The following is a 25,590-nucleotide window of genomic DNA, read 5'->3' on the forward strand; positions in this document are numbered from 1 at the left end:
TTGAAGCTGAATGTGCTATAAAAGTGTAAGACAGTATTCAGAGGCTTAGCCAATGTGTTGAAGAGAGGTTGTGTGTATTTCCCGATCCCTTTGCTGACTGAAAAGAGCAGAGCAGTCATTACCGATCGTTCACGGCTTATTTTAGCAAGGTAAGGGGGTATTTTTAAGACAGAGGAACTCACCGCTTCCTCTCTTCTCCCGAAGGCAGGATATTATCTGGACTCATGACACTATTTCAGGACACTCTTCCTACGGTGTATTCAGGGAAGGTAAAATGGCTAAGCGTCTATATAGGCTGCACTTTTTATTTGATCACTTTACAAGTAACGTTAGGCCCAAAAAATGAAGAAACAAGGAACTTATTTCAGTGTTACATTAGCACTTTATGCAGGCATCCGTTTCTTTATAACATTAACATGTGTATCTCGATCTTTTGTTATTCCTCCTTAACCGTTCATTCATCTTTCATTTGAATGTAGCCTATCTAATGCTCTTAATCTTCGCCAATAAACATCAACTCGACGGCGGGCATTCTAGCGGTCTACCCTGACTGGTAAGGTTGTCACAGTCACAGTCCGCGGTGTGTTGATTCCAGTCAAGAGAATCCGAACCCGGCCGCCGCATTCCACTCTGACCCCCAATTATCTATCTCGTGTGACTTTTCCCCGTTGATTATCAGCTAAACAAACAGTGCAATAAGCAATTGTAGCCTTAAATACACCACTGATTAAATTAAGCTGTTCAAAAGTGTCAACTTCACACGTTTGGACTGATACACGTAGGCCTAATTTAGTTTGGAAAGGTGTGTGGGTTGCAATGACTCATCAAATCAGCGTCCATTAAACTAAATTACAGGCTACCTTGAGCTGTCTCAATTGACCGGGTTAGTCTACAAAAGTTAATTTTAGGTTACAGTTGGTGAATCTCGTAAAAAAATACATTTGTTCTATAGGCCTATTATCTAGAAATCACATTGTTGTAGACTGGTGGTGATAAGCTTGTAATAACATAATAATAGTTATTATGATAGACTAATTCAAATAATTATAATAAAATAAAGAGTTGTAGTCGGAAATAAATCAAACACTGAAACCATAAGACAAAGATTTGTGTTTTATAATAGCCAGATTTGTTGATGATAAATTACATAATTATCGATAATACAGATTTAGAATCACTCTTCAAATAACTTATTGGTAAATGTTAATCCAACATTTGCATAAAAACATAATAAAATAAATATTCGATGGTTCAAAACTTAAGACTCACCCTTCTTCAATCGCGCATCCGCTAGTGTGCGCTGTTGCCTTTTGGAAAAACTTGGCTTCAGTGCCATGTTGTGTGAGGCGCTCAATGTGGGTCCTAATATGGGACATTTTAGATACAATCTGATGTACACTATGATACATTTTCACATTTGGAATATTTGTATTTTACCTATATTGAGTTAACAAAACAACCACATGTAGAAAAAAGTCGTGCATGTTGTGGCGACTTTTTTTTTGGGGGGGGGGGGTATTTTTATAATAATGTAGGATTTTCATCAAGTGTTCCAATGTGAGAGGTTGGCTATTGCAGATAATGATCAAATGCTCATATCCCTTGGTTATTATACAACCTGACCTATAGTATGATAAAGGCTAGGCCCATACATCATGTTGCCTAAAGTGATGTTTTCAGCGCACTGAGTAAGTGTCATGCATAGCCTATTGCACTTTATTTTAAAGACCGTTTTTTAGATAAAATATCCGTCTTGGTCAATGCACTAGTCCTATTGATACAATATAACGTGATTCGACTGCTTTCTCCAATTCTATTCCATTAGCTAATACTGCTGTTTTGCAGTTGAACCAGTTGCCGAGCTGCTTCGTTTGATTGACAGGAGTATTCCTATTGACTTTCGGAGAGCTGTCCAATGAACATAAACGTGGGCGGAGTCACTGTAAAACAAGCTCTGCCAAATATTCCGAGTCGAGATCACTTGCAGTTACTTGCAATCCAGGCTCGGCGCTGCATTCAAGCATCCCTACGTTTTCGCCAAGCATTTCATTCGGATCTGCAGGATTCAACCCACAGCAATTATTTTGCAACCGAAAGGGACCCATAGTATGATAACTTTCATTTGAGTTGATTTGGTTTCTTTCATTTTTATTTTTGTTCATTAGATATCATCGTTTTTTCTTAATTTTTCTACTCTCATCCACAGTTCATTTGCAGCCAGTTTGCACACCACCAGCTCAAAGGGGAATACTATATCTCGAGCCGTTCTCTCTCTTGTCTGCTGCTATTCGAGAGAAGCTCACGCACTTTGGATTGGTACCTTGGCTGGTTTACCTAGAACCCGACAAACTGGGGATTTAATAGGCTATTTGCGTCTGCGCTTGTGGAAGTGGACATCGGCGGCGACACGGGTCGCCTTTCTGTTATAAGGAATGTACCCGGTGCTAAGGTCTGCTCACTGAGGGAGAATATCAACGCGCTCTCTTCTCGACTCTCTGTATGAAAGACTGCCGTGCGCCTCTGGTTTTGTATTCCCGAGGAGCTCTTATAAAGGGTTTCTTGGAGATGCTCTATATTTGATCGGCGTACGCATTTGCTTCTTCGTCACTTTTTAGCTTATTTGATCGGGATATAGAGTCTAATTGCCTCGGTCATTCTCTTGTGCGTTTCACGTCTCTTTTTTGGACATATCATTTCGGAACGGATTGTGACCCTCCCCGAAGACAGCAATAATGGGGGACTCGATGTGGAGATATTATTTTGGAGTTTTGTTTATTGCGTGCAAGGTGAACTTGTCCCGGGCGATAATTCTGGAGTCCATATATTGGAACACAACAAATACCAAGTAAGTGAAGCACGCGTCGTCCACACTCATTGAACAAGGGGAAAATATGTCCAAAAATACACTATTTAGCGCTGTCCGTGACTTTTGTAAATATGACTTGTGACGTTATTTTATTACAGAGGTTTCTATAGAAATAGGCTACCTGACATGATAGGTCTAATACTCTTAACGTATAAAGTGATAGAACAGCTCATTGATATCCATTTTAATGGGGTGATTTTGCGTTGAGATGCCGGTTTGCGCTGACGGACGCGCACGGGGCGATGGTGGTAACGTACACGTATAGGCGCGATGTTGATAGTGAGATGATGAATGCTAGGTATTTAGAAGATTCTTAGTTTTCGTGTGTCTTCTGTAGATGGCATAGTGGTAAATTGTGCACACCAAGGAGAACGGATGCTTTTCAACAAGATGTGGTTATAGCATGTTGAGCCAAACTGACTTTGGAATTAATATTACGCCCCACTTCTTCTTGGTCAATAATAGTCAGGCCTACTTCACCAAATTATGGAAAATCGTACAATTTAAATAATTTGAATTCAAATGGAGGCATATGATAAAGAGGCATATGATAAAGCCTTTTCATTTTTTATCTTCATTGCTTTAATTTTCCGCACTAAATGGAATACATTACATTATACATTCACTTTGGATAACCAATTAAATACATCCATGGCTTTTTAACCGAATGTTATTAGCCTATATCAAAATAAATATTCACATAAGGCCTATTTGTAATTGTAAATTATTCACAGAAAGTTGGATCATATTTGTTGACATTAGTTTTAGTCGATGTAGCTGTTCTATGGGCCACATTTTTTAGTTTGGTCGGCCTAACCAACTTCAGAATTTACAGTAGGGGCCCAGTCCAAATTAATACTTGGTTTAAGTATCTACTTACAGTAAAAATGGCATAATATGGGATGAAATATGAGTCACTACTATTGAACTGAAAACGTTAAGGGCAGAAGGCCTATATCCCCTTTTAACTTGTGGTCTCATTTGCAACCATCACTAACTCTAGTCAGCCCCATGAAAATGGAATTTAACCGGACAGAAAATAGCCCCCAGAGTTGAATTATGCATTAAACATTGCAACCTCAGACGAGGAATTTCAGGGGGTCAAACCCCAATGGGTGGGCTCTCCTCTTTGTGCCCATTTCGTCACGGCGAAACTCGAACTCGCTTAATAATTTAACTTTTGGCTTCAATTCAACAAGGATCTTGCAAATATAGCCTAACTATCCCTCCTAAACAGGCATAGATAAGTAAATATGAAACAAGTGGTATCGGGAACGTTACGATAGAAAGTCTAACAGGTGTCCATTGTTACTATTTCTTAATGATTGATAATCACCTTTTTATGAATGCGCGCTCTCTCCTTTATCAGATTGTGGATTCACCTCTGTGAGTTCTGATGGCGTTGTTGGCCTTATTGCTGTACTGTTTATCGTCGGAATTTATTAGAGGATTTCGGCTTTTACCTTGAGCATGGATCCTAATGAAGAGTTGCTCCGCATGCATAGATTGGTGTCTGGCTTTTGCATGTAGGCTTTTCTGGCCGTGGAATGATGGCGGCAACAACCATTTGCACTCGGTAGGAATGATGATGATCATGAAGAAGGATTGGCAGAAGTCGTTGTCATTGAATCGCTTATAAATCACTACCAAATACGTATATATATTTTTTCTCTCTCTCTCTCTCTCTCGATGTTATACAATATTTACTGTACATGTTTTGAAATCATTACACCAGCCTCGAGTGTGTGAGATGGAGATACAAGGTTGCACAGAGGTATGAGACGCACTCGCAGTGGTTATACTCTTAGATCACGGTTTGGAGTTGAGTGCGTCTGTAGCGTGGATGCGAGACGATTGATGCGAATAGGCTACACCAAGTCGCAATGACACCTGCTTTGCATTAAGCGTTTGCAGGTTCATGTTTATTGGGATGAATCTTGTCCTGGAGGCAGAGGTAAAAGCGGTTTTTGCTAGATAGGCCAGTCGCAAAGTCAAAATTGGTCACACACCACTCGAGGCATAGTGTGAATTTATTTAGGCCAACTTTTAACCTTCCGCTGTGGCACATTGTTGTCTATTGAGGGTAAAAATATCATCAATAAAATACATTATTAATTGTTAAAATCTTCAAATAATGATAATACAATAGCCGAATTAATAAATGGTTGGCATATGCCTAGCCTATACGTATGTCAAAGCCTATTCTAATCTATTTTATGTTTTTAGCAGGCCTAGACCTCCACAATACATGCATATATAGGCCTATGTGCTTGTAGAAATAGCCTATCTTTTCTTTTCTGTAAAGGGAACGTTCTAAATGGAACACATGCCACATTTATAGCAGCAAAAGTATGCCTTTCAAATTGCTATGTGTCATTTAATGTGGCATGTCACTCTTCTTTTTGAAAATAGCCCCAGAAAGTGTCTACCCTCGAAGCAAGTATAGGCCTTTACTAGGCCCACAAAGACAGCGGGCATTCCACTGAATTAGCGTGTGTTCTAGCGTTGGAATGAGCGTGTTTGCACATTCTTTACGTTCTGTCTGGGTGATGAGTTCAAAGCTAATGATCAGGTCAGGGGACGTTATTCTCTGGTCATATACTAACCCTTTGACCATGAGTAGCCTAATTCAACTTTGCTATATGCTGCTGGCAGAATTACAAAGTTAAATACATTTTACATCATTGGAATAGGCCTACCTAGTCATATGGGATCAAACTGTCGAGTGGGCCTTGAAATACAGCCTCTAAATGTATTTTGAATGCCTAATCTCATTATCTCTCTATTGAAATTCTTAAATGTGCTATAAGATTGTCATGAAAGATACCGGTTCCATAAAACATTTTACTTTATTGTCATTAAAACATTTATTTATATTTACATTTATTCAATGATATGCCTTTCTCAATAAAGAATCTTTGAAGTCTTATTGAAGTCCAATAAGTTGAACAGAGCCTCTCTCCCTAGTAGTTTGAGTAGTTTTCTTCTTCAGTATTCAGGGAGGGGGGGATGTTAAAATGCTTTGCTCTGCCTTGCCTTTAGGCCAGTCCAATGGCTTTGTGTGTAGGCTGAGAGAGTGGAGAAGGCCGGAGCTATGCTATTCTCTCTTTCTTTCTCTCTCTCTCTCTCTCTCTCTCTCTCTCTCTCTCTCTCTCTCTCTCTCTCTCTCTCTCTCTCTCTCTCTCTCTCTCTCATTTTCCCTCAGTCTGACAATCTCTCTCTCCCTCTCTCTCTCACTCTCTCTTTCTCTCTCCTCACACCATAGGGCCCTCAGTGTGTCGATTTAAACCTCATTGTTGTTTACGCTTTACTACTTTACTACTGATGCCTGAGCCTCCCCAGAAAGACTAGCGCCCCTACTCCCTCATGCCACGGCCACCCCCCTGCCTCCTTCCTCTAGTAATCCATTTTGTAGTTGGGTGCGAGAAACAAAAGGGAGGCCTGCTTTACACGGTTTATGTGAGGGAACGGTCCCTCTTCTCCAGTGCAGTTCATTAAGAGATTACATAGAATCCCGGGCCTTTGTAGCAGGCAGGCAGGCACAGTTCTTTTGTGAATGGGGGAGAAAGGGGGGAGGGATGGGGGAGGGAGGGGAAGGGGGCATAGAGATGTATATCCATCATGAATGAGTGACGAGGGCAGGCTGAACGTTGTAATGCTGCCTTCCTTCTTCCCCACCCCATCTCGCCCTCTACCATTTTACCCCATCACGATCTACCCAGGGAGTCCCCACTGATTTTGTCTATTCCCCCCTCTATCTCTCTCAAAGGAAAGAAAATACACAAAAAAATCCCCTTGTTTTAATTTAGCTCTCTGTCTATCGGGGAAGGGTGGGTCGGGTTCGGGCTGGGATTGCAGAGAGAAAATGGAAAGAGAAGGAAAAGGGGAGTCGAGAAAGAGAGGGATTGTGGGGGGGGGAAGAGTGAAATCATCCTGTGTTAACACATTGTACTGAGAGGTAGGGTTCAATAGACAGGTCTCCCATGACAACGCCCAGAAGAAAAGTTGATGATTAAGGTCGCATTCATGAAAGTCGGAGGGAGGGAAAGGGAAAGAGATTGAGAGAAAGAGAGGTAAAGCGAGAAGGAGAGAAGCGTGGGCCCCTACACTGTAAAAAAAAAAAAGACATTGGTTCAACGTACAATTGTAAGGCGCCCAGCTGCGATAGGATCGGAGGGTGCTTAACAAAAGGTTTATGTGAACATTGTGTTGAGCAAACTCAAGGTCCTATTGCAGGTGGTTGCCTTATGTTTTCATATACAATTGTAGGGGCTGTGGGGTAATTATGGGTGGGCTGAGGATGGCCCCATAGGCCTGGATTAGTGGATGAAAGTTAGGGCCGAAGGCAGAGAGACATAGAGGGGGGGGGGGGGGGGGGGGGGGGGATAGGGTGGCAGTCTACTAAGGAGGGATAAAGACCACTGTCCCCTCGGCCGACAAAGGGCGAAGAGGTTACAGCGTGGGTGGATTAACTCCTTCTATCCCTTGTCTTGTCTCATTGTCCCCCTAGACTAATTCATATCCATAGTGGGCCGATGATTAAAAGTCAAACACTGCTGTATCCCTCCCTCCTTCCCACTGTGTTGTCTTCCGTTGTTCTATATTCCTCTCCTTTGTTATCCTCCCTCTTTTCAGGGCTTTCTTTGAACTCTGGGATTGAGGAGCAGAGGCTATTGGGACAGGATTATGTCTTGGCTGTCATTATGGCGGTATTTGTTTTCTTGGCAGGCCACACAAATAGCTAGTCCGGGATTTAAGAAAGATACGTAGAAAGATAGATAGAGAGAGAGCAGAAATGTAGGATTTCGAGAGAGAGAAAGACAGAAGTGAAGGATAGATCTTACAGGTTTTTACTGGCAGCAGATGGGACGGTCATAACCCCAGGAAGAAGAAACACCACTCTCCCCTCCCCGGCCCGAAACCTCACCCCCATCCTCCCACGGCACCCCCTAAAAAAGACACCAAAGTTGAAAGAGAGAGAAGGGGGGATAAGATATATGAGGAAAACAGATGTCAGCTCGTTGATTTACTGTCAAGACCCCTTTCGTGTCTCACCCACCTGTGCTCCGGCTCTTGTTTTTTTTTGTCACGTATCCTTGGAGAGAGTGAGAGAGAGAGAGAGAGAGCTGTAGTAAGAGCAGGCACCTGTGGCTATTCTCACCTCGGCACCAAATGGAGTGACAGTAGGTTTATAGGAGAGTCGCCTGCCCGAACTGAGGCAACACTCTTACTTTTGCTTTTACCCACATTGTGACTTTTCTCCAGGCTGTGGCGAGCCCAACACCAGTAGATTTAGACAGGGTCGTATGTAATTCAAGAACAAACGTAATAGATTAGAGGGGTATAGGAGGGGTTGTGATCACTTTCTTCTGTTTTTCCTGAGGTGGGCGCTGTTGTGCATATTCTCCGGACCCTGTATGTCACGGGTAGGCCCGCAGACGTACACGCACATATGCACGTTTGCACACTGACACGTATGCATGCACAAACACATACTCCATGCCCACAGGGTTGGACTTAAGTTTCTTCTTTATGTCCATGCACACAAACCGTCACGTATGCACACTCACACACTCTCCTGTCCCCCTCACCTCTCCATCCCCATACCTTTCTCTATGGCCCAGCCTCTGTGATTATAGCAGGTCATAATGTATGTGTGGAGGCCCATGGTGGGCTTGTTAACAGCAGTACAGCCAAGTGATAAACACCGTATAGTGGCCCTCGTACAGCACTCTGCTTGGCCCTTCCACATGAAGCACAGCCCTGGAAATATTTATGACCCACAGAACCTCAGTCACTCACAGGGACAAATGGGGGAAGGGGAGGAGGGATGAGGGAAGGGAGAGGAGGAGGGGTGAAGGGGCAAGTGTGCCTTAAAGCCATTTACTAACACGAGAAGCTAGGACAGGCTTTTACTTGTTTACCCCCTCCCTCCATTTTTTTCCCCTTCTCTCCATCACACTATTCGCCCTCCATCCACTCGCTCTCTCTCCCGTTGGTCTGTACCCGGGGTGTGAGAGATGCAGCTGTTGAGCGGGAGCTGTCATGACTGTGTTGAGGTGCAGGGCAGGCGGAGCTGTAATGTCTGGTTCTGTCTCCTCACCCGTCTAGGTGACCTTGCCTACCTGGTGTTTTGTTCTAATGGCTGCCAGTGGGAGGGACAGGGGGACGGGTGTGTGTTACAAACAGATACCTCTGCACAGGACACCCCAGGGAGGGAGTGATGGAGGGATACTAAAGAACGAGTGTATATGCAGACAATTTCTCAGTTTTTCTTTTCTAATTTTCTCTATATCCCCCCCACTTTTGAAATGTAACTGTCTCAGAGTAAGACAGTTCTTTCTCTCTCTGTGTCCTTCTGCACCTGGGGAAGGCAGATCTCCATTTTGAATGAAAATTCTGAGAAGAAAAAGGATGAGGTCGAGTAGCCTACTGTGTGTGTGTGTTTGGTCAGGTGTTTGACCGAAGACATTTGTGTGAGTGTGTATTTGTCTTTCTCTGTGTGAGTGAGTGTGGAGGTGTTTATATTAATCTCCTGAAGGTACAACTCCCTGTGAGATAGCTTTCATGCAGTCATACCACTAGTATTAAAGGGAAGTTAAGTGGTTCCATGAGAATGCTGTATGATGCTGACTCCGATAGTATTGTCAGTAGAGGTTCGAATGAAATCTTTAAACAGACTACGTCATTGTGTGTGTGAATGTGTGTGTGCGTTTGTATGTGTGTGTGTTTGAATGTGCAAGTTTCCTTGTGTGTGAAGGGAGTGGACAGAGGGCGGGAGGAGAAGTCTCACCTTCTCACCTTCATACGCAAACACACAGTCATACAGTCATACGCACAAAAGCACAAAGCAGTGGTGGGCAGTGACTGTTTCCTCGATCCTGACTATCCAAACAAGGGACAAACTGAGCAAGGAGATAGATAAGGAAGTAGAGGGAGAGAGAGAGAGAGAGAGATAGTGATCTGATGTCTAGCTCTTTGTGCAGTAGTGTTTTCATTACGCTCATGACGCCCTCCGCACCAGCCACAGGCTTTAGCCATGCTAGATCAGCCATGGAGATAAACGTCTCAACACTTACTTCCCTGGCCCGTCAACTCTCTCTCTCTCTCTCTCTCTCTCTCTCTCTCTCTCTCTCTCTCTCTCTCTCTCTCTCTCTCTCTCTCTCTCTCATGCACACACACACACACAATAATTGTTCTATATATCTCTCAGCTCTACAATCATATCTCCATTTTCCATTCCTCATCCCTGAAGCCACTGTGGGCCTTTCTCCTTCGCTCTCTCCCTATCTCATTCTCTCTCTTTCTCTCTGTCTTGACCCCTCCCTTCCTCTGTAGTAGTATGATGATACTACATCCATACATTTAGTCTCCCATCAGCTCCGTCTCTCTCTGGGCTCTCAGTGGACATGCTGTACTGTACCGCTGCTGAGTAGCGCCCCAGGGGACACACAACACTCTTTCGCCCTAGATAAGCACACTGGCCGTGTGCGCATGCAACTGTGCACATGGGGTGTTTGTGTGTGTGAGAGACAGAGAAAAATAGATATTACAGATGTAGGATCTTAATTTGATCACCATGTTGCAGGATAACTTCCTGCAATGCAGGAAATGTACAACTTGTTGTATATTGAGGTTCAAAAAGTATTCTATAGTTTGAAATTTCCACTTCCACTTGATTTTCCTACAGAAATGTTATTTATTATAATCCACATAATAATTCACATTTCGTGTTGCTGCAGGACTATTTTCCTGCTGTATCAAACTGGCTCAAATTAATATCCTAGATCAGTATGTGATTGTGTGTTTGTTTCAGAAAGAGTGGGTATAGTTAGCCTGTAAATAGTGATTGTCTGTAGCATTGCTCTGCAGTTTGCACTGTTAGTATTACTTATAACTGTCTGTTAATTGGAATATAGTCTGAGTACAATGGCTGCCACCATTCCCCTGCGTACAAGTTCCTCAAGTTTGCTCATGCTTTTGTAGTCAGGGAAAATATGTGTGTGTATGTGTGTGTATGTGTGTGTTCCCCTCCATTAGGAGAGAAGTGCTGTATTTTAGGCTTTATAATCACCCTTGATGGCCTAGTCTCAACTCCTCATGCGCTCTCTGAGGGGTCAGAGGTAACTGAAGATAATGATCCCTCTGCCAGCACAATCCAACACACAACCCAAGGAGCTGAGAAGGGAGGGAGAGAGATTGGGAGGGCGGGAGTGAGAAATGAAAGCAAAAGCGACCCCTGAGGACTGTGTGTGTCCCTCTCTAGCTCCCAATATAGACCCCATATAGACCCAACATTAGGGTCAAAGTATTGTGACCCCCCTCCAGAGGTTAACACAACACTGTGTCAGATAGACCCAAGCCAATGGATAAGATTTCAAATACAGTAGTACTCAGATAAAAAAACAAGGGGTCCTCAGCATTTAAGCCTATTCTGTACATGTCCTTATAGCTATTCAGATTCAACTGTATTTAACTGTATTTTAATCTTTGCTCTGCCACTCTCATGCCCCCCCTCCCTCCAGTATTTTGGATAGAACCTGTTGTACTTCAAGGATAACATTGGAAAACATTTCCTTTCTCATTCAAGCACGGGGCAGATTAGTTAACACCATGAATTGAGGTAGCGCCTCCGACTGTGTACGGAGAGGAGAGAAGAGGAAAGCCAGGCAGGGAATGCTGGAGGGGGCTCTCCACTAAGCTCCTAAACTTTCATGTTTTGCATTTAGGGGGAATTTACCTCAGAGGGTAGGGGAATGAAACTCCAGCAGTAAAAGTAGGAAACAGGCCTCTAGGCATAGTGTGCGTGGTGTGAATGTCTGTGTGAAAAGTTGTCTTATTTTATTATGAGCAAGATCTTCCTAATTTGTACACGGGGACGTTCGGTATCGCCAACATCTCCCTGATAGTGTGTAGGAGTTTTATCTCTTTGTCTTCTCGTCCTTTATCGGTGTAATTACTCGTTCCCTCCATCACGGCCAGATTAGTGTTAAACACTTCTTTGACTTTGTCCTGAAATATTGGGGTCACTTCTGCCCGAAACAACTGCTATACACTGTCATTATCTTTCATCGTCGCTTGGATTGATGAAGCTAATTAGTAATTAACTCATCAATAATTCAACTGACTTTGCCTTCTTTTGGGAAAGGAACATTCATTAATGTGCACAAATACTGAATACCTAATGAATTAGAACCAGAGGTCAATTGTTGACCATATCGAACTGGTTTTTACCTCTCCCCCCATGTCTCCCCCCCCCCCCCCCCCTCTCCTTCCCTCTCCCATCTCTTTCTCTCCAGATTCGTGCCAGGGCAGGGCCTGGTGTTATATCCTCAGATCGGAGATAAATTGGACATAGTGTGCCCGCGGGTGGATGGAGGGGTGCGTGATGGGGTGGAGTATTACAAGATCCACATGGTTCCCAGGGAGCAGCTGGAGAGCTGCACCATCACCAAGGCTGACACACCGCTGCTCAACTGTGACAAGCCTGACCAGGATGTCAAGTTCACACTCAAGTTTCAGGAGTTCAGCCCCAACCTGTGGGGCCTGGAGTTCTTCAGAGGGAAAGACTACTACATCATCTGTAAGTGCCTCATAGTAACACACATACAAGCGCATTTCCTTTTCTGATTTTATCGTGAGCACTCATTGCTGTTTGATCGCCAATCACACTTAGGTATTGCTGTTGCTAGGCAAAGATGACTGATTTTTGGTTTCCAGTTCTTGTGTGATCATGGCTAGGGTGCCTTGCTACTAGGGTGTCTTCATACTTTGTGATGCTGTGACAACCCCCAGGTTTTAAAAGATGGGTGTTGGACTGAACCATCTGTGGTGTGCTGACAGGGGGGGTGGGGGGGTGGGGGTGGAGAGAACAGCACCATCTGGGTGGCTCTGCCACTGCCATCTGTGAGCTGTCAAACCAGGGGAGGGCCCTCTTTCTGACTGACTGGAGAGGAGGAGAGGATGGAAGAGAAGGAAAGGAGGGCTAGCATTTATACATTGAACGAATAGAAACTGTTTCCCAGTCAGCTTAGTAAATAGAGTCCTCTAAGTTTGCAGATGGAACACGTTTTTATGCAAGCTAGCCATGTCAGTAGCCTGTAGTGGAGACTAGTAAATATAGTTTGTGTTGAACTACCCGTCAGACACCTACACGTGCAAAGTGTTAGGTAAACAGTCACAGTTCAATATGTTATGCCAGGGTCACAGACACATGGGTTGTGTTCTCTAACAGCAGGCTAGGCTTTGAACGTCTCACCTCTGACACTGTGTTACGTTAAGATGAACTGTAAAGGACCCGATGAGCTGACACGCACGCACGCACGCACGCACGCACGCACGCACGCACGCACACACACACACACACACACACACACACACACACACACACACACACACACACACACACACACACACACAGCTGTATAAACAGGTCTGTGTGTGGTGGTAGGGTTGATGGGGGGACTACAAAGGGTTGATCAAACTCCCTCAGTAGCTACCTGCAGGGCAGAGAGAGGGTGATGCAGAGAGAGACCACACCCCCCCACCTCTACAGCAGCCACTACACAGTACAGTACAGCCGCCTGCCTCAACACAACGTTCATTATTAATGAGGCTATGCTGCTGTTTATTCATTCTGCGTCTCCAATGCTGCTTATGATCACACCCTGGGATGAGCCCAGCACATCTCTCTATTTGGCTTCCACAGCTAGGGCTGTGTAGAAAAAGGTAAACACAAACACATACTTGGTTACATAGAGCGTGCACACACACACACACACACACACACACACACACACACACACACACACACACACACACACACACACACACACACACACACACACACACACACACACACACACACACACACACACACTACGCAGCTATGTCAACAAAGCCCTCTCTATCTATCCATTTCTCTGTCAGTCTATCCCTCTCTATCGCACAGAAACTCTCTCAGTTCAGAGTTCAAATTGACACACTCACACCATTTCTCCTCTCAAACACCAGCACACTCAATCAGGCTTGCAAGCCGATTAGATTAGAGGGAGGGAGAGGGAGGGAAAGAGATAGTGCGTGTGTGTGTGTGTGTGTGAGAGAGAGAGAGATGAGAGAGAAGTTCTATTCAAACTTTCTTTTAAGAAAAGGAAGAAAATCCAATTTTGCTGCACTTGCAGATTCATGGTGCCCCCCCATGCCCCATCCCTCCCACCTCTCCTATTCTTTTTTTTACCCAGATGCTAATGTATAGCCGGGAGAGAGAAAGGGGCCATTTCTCCAGCCGAGCATGGGTTCACATAGCTGTTAATTGCCTCTTGTTCAGTAGCATGGTAGCTAGCTAGAGGCTTGCAACTGGAAAAGCACGAAGGCAAGGCAGAACTGCACTGCAGCATGTATATGCATACAGTAGGTAGATAACACAGCCTCCGCATCACAAGCCCTAGCACCGGGGCCAGAGAAGAACAAGGAGGAATGGAGGGATGAATGTGAGTGTGTGTAGGAGGGAAGAAGGAGAGTAGGTTTGTGTTTGCTAAATGTGGTTATGTGAATGACTTCTGCTGCGAATTTTGCCTTTGTCTATTTGGTGTGAGATCTTAAATAGACAAAGGCTATTTTAGACAAAACATTTTTTATAACTATGTGTGACTGTGTGTTTGTATTTTGTGTGTGTGTATGTGCATATGTTCTTCAGTAAAAATGCATCGAGCTGTGACCAATTCCGCCTCGGAAAAATGTGACCGTGTCTGTGAGACTGTGTGTTTGTGTATTTTGTGTGAGGCATAAGTTGTGCAGTAAAAATGCATCGAGCTGTGACCAATTCCGCCTTGGAAAAGTTCACTTGGGATTTTCATTGGGTTTTTGGTGGTGAGCGGCACTCAATAAGTAATTAATTAAAGAGTGTTTAATCCTGATTTCTGCTTTTAATCAGTTTGGCCCACATCAATGGGATCTCTGAATCAACCGAATGGATTAGCTCTGCCTAGCTGTGTTTAGCTCAGACACAGACTCAAGGGGAACGTCCCTTCAGGCTCTATTCAAACAACTGTGACATTAGCTCTTCGATTTGTGTCTCAAATAATGTTTTGGATTTAAACACATCACAACCCGCCTCTCATAAACTAAACGTGACCCACTCTTTTTGAGTACGGATCCATGCGGACCATAATACGATTATTGTGGATAGTCAGATTTATATAATCGTTTGTTTAAAACGTTTACATGCTTTGCAAGAGGAACGACGTCCCTATTAGTCCTGTTTGCATGGACACATCTGAAATCAGGCCGCCTGATTGCACTTAAATAGACACAGAAAATGGCCAATCAAAAATAAACGTTCTACCACAGCGGCCGTGGTATTTTTGTGAAGCATATTTGATTCTGAGTTCAGACATTTGTGTGTTTGTACATGAAAACACTTTTCTAAGATGCATATTTTCAGTTTTTCCAAAACTCCCTTCAGTCGCGCATAAGAGGGAGGCTACCGGTGCTGACACATGCGCAGATCAAATCAAATACACTACTTGAACGGCAATTAAGCTGTTTACGTGTCCTAGTAATTCAAAGGATTGCTCATAAAACCAGATGTTTTAATTGACGTATGCTTACTTTACTTCGATTATGATAAGCAGAATAAGGTGTTTACATGACTAATGTCATACTCGGCCTATTGCCATAATCAGTTTAATATGGAATTATTAGTGTGCACGCAGTTGGTTGTCAGTGTAGTTGTGCATTCTCAGCATGGTCACACCACATCAAATGCAGTATTAGATGTTTGTCCAGGTCTCCAGAGATGCCTTTTGCATGCATACAATTTTAATACTGCCCACTGGGAGATTTTCTTTTAACCCTATCATAAACCTTAAAGGAAAACTCCTCCCAAAAACGATCTTTTGGTATTTGTTTCATTAGTTCATTGTTAATATAGTCCCAAAATGTTTTGCATTTTGGGACTCAAGTCAGCAATCAAGTTTTCAAAATGCATCATACGGGCCAGATTTCTGTATTTTGAAAGCTACATTGTTACACTATGTACGTATTTGCTTTACTCTGTGTGTGTGTGTTTGTGTGGGTTGTGTTTTTCCTTCCGGAGAATGCACTGTTTTTATGTGTGTGTGCTCTGTTTTCTTTCCGTGTCTCTGTGTGTGTGTGTGTGTGTGTGTGTGTGTGTGTGTGTGTGTGTGTGTGTGTGTGTGTGTGTGTGTGTGTGTGTGTGTGTGTGTGTGTGTGTGTGTGTGTGTGTGTGTGTGTGTGTGTGTGTGTGTGTATGTATGCCTTTTAGAGCAGCATACTCTCTAAGAGCTGGGCTACAATGCTGCTCCAGTTGGAGGCAGATGAGTTTGATGTGATTGTGGTAGGCAGCATTGCCTGCAGCCGGGAACTTAGTGAGCAAGATGATTACATGAGCTAAATAGGGAGGGGAGGAGGGATGGAGGGGGGGGGGGGGGGGGGGGTTGAGACAGAGAGAGACAGAATATTTGACTGAATTTATGGAGCTGCATGGGGGAATTCCATTAAGATTTTAATCACCTATTTGTCAGTCAAAATAGAAAATAGATTAAAAAGAACTATTCTCAGTCTCTATTATACGCATGCACTGAGGGGATTTCCTACTGTCGCAACTTCGCTCCAACCTCTCAACCGTAGGACAGTATGTGTACACAGACAGATGATGGTTTGGGGGGATTGGTTGCCACATGGGCCACACGTATTGATGAAATGTGAATATTATTGAAGTCTCTCTGGATGAATGTCTGATTAATGACTATATTATTACATGACCATATTAAGACATCAGAGGAGCGGGAGGGGGGGGGGGGGGCTGAGATGTGATGGGGGGGTTTAGGGAGGGGGGTTGGTATATATTTGGGTTGACCCTGCCTTTCCCCGGCCTGTTCTGGGGGTTCACGGTGGGCCTGAATGAGAGGTTGCCCCCTCTGTCGCAGGAGATTAAGGTACACAACACTGACTAGCGCTAACTATCCCACAACCCCAGCGCCATGACAATGGCTTCATGCTCCACAGCAAGTAGAGAGAGCGTAATTTATACCATAGCTGAATCTCTCTCTCTCACTCTACCTCTCTCTCTTTACCGCTCTATCTCTCTCTCTCACTCTATTTCTGTGTTTTGATGGCTCCTCATTGGCTCAGAGTGGTGTGTTAATTATGCTCACTCACACGCACAGAGGGGGTTTGTTACTAGGAGCTGTATTAGCCGGGCGGGGAAATTGAGTTAAGTGCTGAAAGTCTGTATCCTCGGTCTTGATTGAAACACACAATTGAATAGCGCTCATTAAAGAGGCAGATTCTTTTTTCAGTCTCCTGATTTGATAAAAACAAATAAATGGAGTTAAGGGGCTGAATGATTAACAATAGCCTTTGAAGTATCGGTGCTATCGAGACAAAGGGAGTTAGTTGTAGTGTGTGGTTGAGAGATGAGAATTAGGAGAGTTTGGGATATTTATGGCAGTGCTATTTCTGTTGGTTAGTGTTTCACACACACTAAAAAAGCCTTCAAAGCAATGAACGTTTGGTCACACTTACTGCTGTATGTTGTGAGTTTGTGTTGGTGTGTGTATTGCTGTTTGAGAGTATGTGTTTGTGTGTCGTCTAAATTGGTCGTGGGTGTGTGAGAGCTGTCACTTCTATTCGCTGAGGTGATTAGCCATTTCCAGTGTGGGATTTCTCTTGATCAGTCATCTCCCTCGGTGGTTTGTTTGTGTGTGTGCGCACGCGGTGAATTTGTGGTTTAACACAGAATGCTTTGGAAGTGCTCTGAAAGGAACTAGCCTCAGCAAACATGCAACCTGAGTGAGAGCTAAAAGAGTTAGCATGACAAAATGGACTCCTAAATCCGCAAGGACATTTGAGTGAATGTGGCCTGAAGGAAAAGTGACACGTCACATCTCTCTCCGCTCCCTCCCTCTCTCGTCCTCTCCATCTCTCACTCTTTTTTCTTTCTCTGGGCTAGGTCGAGCAGCAGCCGAACCACTCTCTCATCTTTGGGCATGATGGAATAATCTTTCTTTTCCTCTCTCTCTCTCTCTCTCTCTCTCTCTCTCTCTCTCTCTCTCTCTCTCGCTCTCTCTCTCTCTCTCTCTCGCTCTCGCTCTCTCTCTCTCTCGCTCTCGCTCTCTCTCTCTCGCTCTCTCTCTCGCTCTCTCTCTCTCTCTCACTGCCTAGCTAAGTCTTATCTGCGCTCTGTAAGGCGCTGGTGGTGGAAGAAAATCCATTTGTGAGGGGCATGTATGAGCGAAGTCTATCCTCCCTGACGTTCCTTTAGCACAGGGATTACAGCTAGCAGCTAGCTTTTCCTGCCAAACAGCCCAGTGCAGAGTAACGAGGCAGTCAGGTAGCCAGGCAGGCCAGTCAAAAATCCCATTCTGTTCTTAACCAGTTCATTGCTGCTAGCCTCCAGCCCCTGCCATACTGCCGAGGAAGCCAACTAGGGGGTAGGTTGTGTTCTTTTTGCTCAGTAGGAATGAATATTCACCCAGAGACTGATCAGTTTTGTGTGTTTTTGTATTAATGGTTAAGGTATGGAGTTGGGGAGGATGAGCTGATCCTAGAGCTGTGCCTATGGGCCACTACTTTTAGCAGCCTATGTTGTCACATTTTTATAGGGGGTAGACTGTTTGGGTGTGTGTTTGTGGTGCAAAGGGGTTTTGTAAGAGTGGCTGAGGAGAGAGGAGAGAGAGAGAGGGCACCTTGGAGGTATTGGAGGGACAGAAGACCTAGATATGCCTGCTGTTGCAGTTCATCCTGAGACCTCAGGCCTGCACCCTGTCCTGCTATCCACAAACATGCACACACCCATGCATGCATGCACACTCACTCACCCACACACACCCATGCACGCACGCACACTCACTCACCCACACACACACACATACACGCAAACACACACATTGTTATTATCAGCAATATTATAATCATCTCATAATGAGTAAAATACAGGATAACACAAACAGAGCTATGTAACGCATACACCATTGTGTTTGTGTGTGCCCCCCCCCCCCACACACACACACACAAGAACACACAAGGTTTTAAGAAGCTTTGCACATAATGTGCTTGTCGTCCCACCACAAAAATCCATAGGTTGGCTTGGGAGAGGGAGAGAGGGAGAAAGAGCGAGCGAGGGAGAGATAGAAAGCAAAACACAGTCCTTGTAAACAGTCTCTTTGTGTCGGTCCATTTCCATCCCAGTCCAAAATGTACGTATAAAAGTGATTGAAGTTGAGGAATGTAAAAAATAACAGCTAGAGAAAGCAGTGGGCAGTACAGAGCCGAATTTTTTTCAACGCTGGTTTCGCAGGGATAGCACAGGAGCACCTGCTTTTAAATTCCCTTCCGGTTGATGAAAAGGCTTTGGCGCAAGGAGGTGTGGGTGGGAGAGATGGGGACAGGGGGTGAGGGGCAAGGCGGGCGAGAGGGGGGGGGGGGGGGGGGGGGGGTGAGTGAGGGTGGTAGGAGGGAGGGAGCAGGCTGTGAGGCGCCTGTCTTCTTGCGGAGGGGAGGGGTGTAGTGAGTGAGTGAGTGAGTGAGTGAGTGAGTGAGTGAGTGAGTGAGTGAGTGAGTGAGTGAGTGAGTGAGTGAGTGAGTGAGTGAGTGAGTGAGTGAGTGAGTGAGTGAGTGAGTGAGTGAGTGAGTGAGTGAGTGAGTGAGTGAGAGAGTGATAGAGAGTGTGTGAGAGAGAGAGAGAGAGCGCATTGGACAGAGGGAGGGAGTTTAGAGAGAGAGGAGCGGGAGGGGGGAACATTGAATGCGGGCCACTGCACGCTGGCGGGAGGCCAACCCGCTAAGCCCTGGCTGCTCGTTAGCCTCTGTGTTACTGACCTGATAGACCACAAGCCCCCTCTCCCAACTCCCCATGCCACCCGCTGCCTCTAGGGGCAGCAGAGGGACTGGGAGAGAAAAGGCCCAGGAAGTGAGAGACTGGGAGAGAATAGGCTGAAGCAGGGAGGGTTTGGGAGAGAATAGGCCCAGGCATGGAGATCCAGTGTGAAATCAGTATGGAGGTCCATGCCGTGGCTATATCCACAGAGCAGCACTCACTGCTTATAGTGTAGCTAGTCACAGTCTACTGATTCTGCCCATGGGTGTGCAGGCTACATCTGTATACAGCGTTTTAATGTTATTTTCTAATCTGCTTTTCTGTCTTTAAAAGTCCTCCCAGCATCTGTTTAGGGGCCCATTTTGTTCCTCTATCACATGTGGGACGTCTTTCGCCTCCCTCATATCCGCTCTCCGACATCTGCTCACCGCTGCTCAGCGCTCCCCAAAACACAGTGTTTAGTGCACCACTTCTGCTGCTCTTGCCGCTGTTTAAACAGCTTCTCAAACCCTTTAAGCTCTTTTATATTTAAGGGTTACTGAAATATTTAGCACCTCCATCCATTCCCTCAGTTGTTTTCACTGCCTTTTCATCTCGCCTTCAACGGGGAAAAAAAGCCCATTTGACTTTCCTGCGATTGTTTATTTCCCTCTCTTTTATTATTCATTTATTTCCTCATGTTTTTTTTCTTCTTTTCTATACCCTTCAGCAGGTTTAGGTTAGAGGGGAGTGTCTGAGAGTTGTATTTGCAGTAGTTGGTTCTTCTAATACCACTGTAGCATTCTCCAGAGTGTCGTACGTGTTAATGTCCTGTAAGCCACTGTAGAGTTTCCTGTGTCTCAGCACCTATTGTTCCTGTTCGATTGTCTCCGTCTCTCTCTGTCTCCGTAACTGGCTGTTCCACTGGGCCAGTCAGCTCAGTTAGAGATATTACAAACACAATTACTCAAGCTAATTGACTTTGGAGGCGTGGGCTACGTGGAATATTCTGGCAGCAGTTTGGAGTGACTGGGGTGGCGAGGGGATGGATTGTGACTTTATTAAAAAGAAATCACTCGCTTGTTAGGGGCTTTCAACGTTTCCCTGACGTCTTTCAAATATGGCTGTTCAGCCCAAGACAGACTTAATGTACATATCACTGTACTGTTATTTTGCTGTTTGCGATGATGTTAGCACAGTGGCTAATGCTAACTCCCCCTCTCTCCCCCCTCCCCCCCCCCCCCCCCCCCCCCCCCCTCTCTCTCACAGCAACATCAAATGGCACAATGGAGGGCCTGGAGAACCAGGAAGGAGGGGTGTGCAAGATGAAGTCCATGAAGATAATCATGAAAGTGGGACAAAGTGAGTGTCACTCCTTCATTCAAACGACATTTGTAAGTGTATGTGAGTGCTGGTGGCGTATAGTTATAAACAGATAACCATACAGTCTGATAGAATGTGTGAAAATTGTATTGGACTGTATTTGCATAACACACAGTGAGGTTATCTGAGGCATTGTGAGGTATTTCATTATTCAGCCCAATAGCCTCCATGACACTTAGGACAGACAAAGTGAAAGAGAGAGAGGTGGTGGGCCTCCAGGTTTAATGGAGCTGAATTGTGATGGATCAGGAGATGGATACACACACACACACGCACACGCACGCACACGCACACGCACACGCACACGCACACGCACACACACACACACACACACACACATCCTATTTTCTCCCAACCTTAACCCTATCCTTACCCCCAAAACCTATCCTTAACCCTAGAAATAGCATTTGACCTTTTGGGGACGAGCAAAATGTCCCCAGTTGACCAAATGTCCCCAGTTGACATACACACGCACACACACACACCACATCTGTCCTCTGTGGCGACACCCGCCGCCCGGCACCTGCCGGTAGTTAATGACCATGATTATTCATAAATCAGTTGCCTCGCCACCCAATGGGGTAATTTCCTGAGGTTGCCATCCACAACAGCAGCAGCTCACTGAAAACTGCTGAAGGTCAGGGAATTAATCAGGAGTGCTGCGTTTCATTAAGAGCAGCGCTGTGCACACACACACACACACACACACACACACACACACACACACACACACACACACACACACACACACACACACACACACACACACACACACACACACACACACACACAACACAAACACACACACACACGTGCAAGGATGCTACACACACACTGTGCGAGACATATGCACAGCACACACACACACACACACACACAGTGAAAGGGAATCATCCATGTCCATTGTGTCTGATAGTTGTGTTCCTTATCTATGTCTTCCAGATCCCTCTGACCCTATCTCACCCAAAGACTACCCCACCAGATACCCTCCCAAGCACCCCGACAAGGAGTCATACAAACCAAACGATGTGCTGGAGAAGAAAGGTAAGCGTGCTAAGAAAGACTTACGAAATCATCAGGCATTCAGGTCTACCTTTCTAAGACCGTTTCAGTAAAAGCAGGTGGAGAGTGTCTGTGGGCATGTGTGTGAGAGTGTGTGAGAGTGTGTGAGAGTGTGTGTGAGTGTGTGGGTAAGCGTAGGAAGTAAAGGTCAGCAATTCTTCTCCTGGTAATTGAAAGTTGCCTATAAAACTGATAGGCATCTCTGCTGGGCTCCCAAACTTACAGTATCTCCATCCCTGCCCCACTTCCTGTCCGCAAAGTGACATTTTCAGGAAAATGATCCAATCGCCATCAAACATATTACCGGCCTCGGAGCACAGACTCACACTTGTTCTCCTCACACACACGCAGGCACACACTGACCGCTCTTATCTCTCCTATTAAATAGCAGTTAAAATCTCCAAAGAAAACCAGACCCGCAATTTCCGCAATTAACTTTATTTTGAGGGAAAAAATCAGTCGAGGAGTGAAAACAAGCTGACCTATATAAACGCTGCTGCGGTGGAGGCGTAGAGACGCTCGCTGCCCTGTTACCGAGGGCGCGGCTCCTTTAGCCCCACCTTTCTGTGTTCACACTCAAATCCCTCTGACAACCGGCGCACAAATCTGCCAGCTCGCCACTAAATCCGCGTTGGCACCCCAATCTGCAGACCTCAGCATCTTCTCCCCTCCTTTTTCACCTCATCCCTCCTCCTCGGCTCGGAACAGGAGCATATGGGCGTCAGTGGTTTGAGCAAAGTGTCTGAGGCAGCATAATCCCCTTGTAAAACAACGGAAGGGTACCTGCGTTGGGCCCACTGCCATCCACCATAGCTCCAGCACTAGCCCTCAGGGGAATGGAGGCAGACAGGGAGACACAGTAATCCTGCTTCCCAGGCCCCTATCCTAGGAGGGGAAGGGAACCGACCTGCCCTTGAGTCCTGGATGTATACAATAGTCGTTGTTATTAATAGAGATGACACAGCTTGCTTGGGTTTTACAGTGAATGTTGCTTCATCGTATAATACTATCAACTTCCTTGTGGACTTAGTCGTAAGTAGAAAAGGAATGTCTCTACATTCATTTTGACATGTTTTTCATTGACATGCTACTGCATTGAAAACCCACTTCAGCCATTTTGTGCTATGTGGGACTGTGCTGTGCCGTAGCTCCAAGGCCGTATTGACCACCAGCTGTATTTGAATAGACCAGAGATCGAATGTGACCTTAAGGGGAGAGCTGTGTGAAAGGAGCCCTTACTCTCTGGTCATTGTGCTCCGTCCGCCTGCCTTTCACCTTCACTCTGACATAATGAAGATGGAGGGAGAGAGGGAGAGAGGGAGGGGGGGGGGGGGGGGGAGAGAGAATGGAAGGATAAAACTGGAAGGAGACCCCTAATCCTTCTACGACCCCACCCTCGCTTTCTCCATTCTCCCTCCCTCCATGCCACTCTCAATCTGTATGACCTGACACTGTTTTAGAAAGATTTTCACTCACTCTGTTTCTCTTTTCTCCTTTTTCTCCTCTCAGGTCCGTCGTACAGGGAGGGTGAGGGCGACCAAGGGACGGGCGGGAAATCCTCCAGTGTCATTGGCTCTGAAGTGGCCCTGTTTGCCGGCATCGCCTCGGGCAGCGTTATCTTCATCATCATCATCATCATGCTGGTTGTGCTGCTGCTCAAGTATCGGCGGCGGCACCGCAAGCACTCGCCACAGCACGCCACCACGCTGTCCCTCAGCACACTGGCCACGCCCAAACGGGGCGGCAGCGGCAACAACAACGGCTCGGAGCCCAGTGACATCATCATCCCGCTCAGGACTGCAGACAGCGTCTTCTGCCCACACTACGAGAAAGTCAGCGGGGACTACGGTCACCCGGTGTACATTGTTCAGGAGATGCCCCCCCAGAGCCCTGCCAACATCTACTACAAGGTCTGAGCTCAGCTCCACCCCCCCTCCCCCCAGGCACCGCTCCTCCGTGAACGCCCCCCAGAACACTCTATCTCTCCTTCCTTCCCCACATCTCTGTTGTTTTTCTTGTTGAACTTTACTATTCCTGTTATTATTCTTCGTTGTTGGGATTCGTTGGAGAACTCACAGAGTAAAGCTGCTGCTGCTCTCTGGGGCTTTTTGGGGATCCCTCCTCTCCGCTCCTCTCCTCTAACAGTAGCTTAGTTTCTTTGCGCACTACGACTGACGCTGGGGGATCCGAGCGCGTGTGTTTGTGTGTGGACGGACGGATGTACGGAGAGACAGAAAGACGCACCGACGCGTTTGTTTTGAAATAGGATGGACAGATGGAGAGAAAAAGAGGAGATGGAGGAGGAGTCGATATCCTACCCTGGTATTCTCCCTGAGAGAGACTATTGCTGGGGAAGAGACAAAGGAGGGAGAAAGAGAGGGATGGCAGAGAGATTAGAAGAGGAAAAGGAAGGAAGGGCCCAACCATGAACTCATGTCAGTAATGTCAGTCAGTCCCTCTCCTCATTGGCCAGAGACACTTTGTGGATTAAATGACGGAAAAGGGAAAAAAACAAGAGGGATTTGGAAATATCCACTCTGGGACTTTCCTGACGAACACATGGACATCACCCACCCACTCACCCTACCACCCACCCACACACTCACCCACTCTCACTCATTGTGAACTGTTCAGGTCCTCGTACTAGTTACAGCCCACTTTTCCCTCATTGTCCGAAGACACCTTTTATTTTCTAGCGTCAAGATTCATTAAAGTTGTTACTTGAAAAAAAAGTTTGTAAAAGAACATGATTCCTTTCCGTAGTGTCATATTGTTGGTTCATTTCTGGTTTTCAGTGCTGGTATTGTTGAACTTGCAGATATATATTTTTTTGTGATGTGGTATTGTCGCAGCTCATGTCGTGATGGTGTATGTGATGCACACACACACACACACACACACACACACACACACACACACACACACACACACACACACACACACACACACACACACACACACACACACACACACACACACACACACACACACACACACCCTGCAACCCAGGACTGGGAGAGCAGAGAGCAGGACTTAAAGAGGGAGAAGAAGATGAGGGGTTTTATGCGGGCTCCACCCCGTCAGGGTATAGGGTGCTCATTATACCCCCTCTGTGGGGTCAGGGCTAGCCAGGTGGCTTCTGGGAAGGGTGTGGGAGCTAAGCGAACAATAGAGCAGCACTTTTAACCCCCCTGATATCCTTCCACCCAGGCAGTCAGTCACAGAGAGGGAGAGAGTGGCGGTGGCAGTGGTAGTGTGAGTGAGTGAGTGAGTGAGAGAGAGTGAGAGAAAGTGAGAGAGAGAGACTGTATCCCTTCAGTAAAGGGATAACAGTAGCGAGGGCTGGCTTGAATTTTCCGCAGATAGGACTTTACAATATTAAGAGGTGTTAATTAAACTGGAAGTACAGGCAATCAGATATCCCAACCTGCCTTACTGCTGCAGTTTCCGAGACATTGAA

The 25,590-nt window shown here is 45.7% G+C and overlaps 1 protein-coding gene across 1 annotated transcript; it reads left to right on the top strand.

The window, feature by feature from the left end:
* The first annotated feature begins 2,012 nt into the window (after positions 1-2,012).
* Positions 2,013-24,999, top strand: efnb2a (ephrin-B2a). The gene is made up of 5 exons (XM_039014128.1): positions 2,013-2,845; positions 12,166-12,449; positions 20,955-21,047; positions 22,011-22,112; positions 23,640-24,999. The coding sequence occupies exons 1-5, from the start codon at positions 2,733-2,735 to the stop codon at positions 24,044-24,046; spliced, it is 999 nt and encodes a 332-aa protein (XP_038870056.1). The 5' UTR covers positions 2,013-2,732; the 3' UTR covers positions 24,047-24,999.
* The last annotated feature ends 591 nt before the right edge of the window (positions 25,000-25,590 follow it).

This window comes from Salvelinus namaycush, chromosome 19, assembly GCF_016432855.1.
Source record: "Salvelinus namaycush isolate Seneca chromosome 19, SaNama_1.0, whole genome shotgun sequence".
Lineage (NCBI taxonomy): Eukaryota > Metazoa > Chordata > Actinopteri > Salmoniformes > Salmonidae > Salvelinus > Salvelinus namaycush.

Bases quoted from the DNA above. Each gene is read 5' to 3' on its own strand.
- efnb2a (XM_039014128.1), top strand. From the start codon at position 2,733: ATGGGGGACTCGATGTGGAGATATTATTTTGGAGTTTTGTTTATTGCG. The intron at 2,846-12,165 runs GTAAGTGAAGCA...CTTTCTCTCCAG, and splicing joins TGGAACACAACAAATACCAA to ATTCGTGCCAGGGCAGGGCC. The intron at 12,450-20,954 runs GTAAGTGCCTCA...TCTCTCTCACAG, and splicing joins GAAAGACTACTACATCATCT to CAACATCAAATGGCACAATG.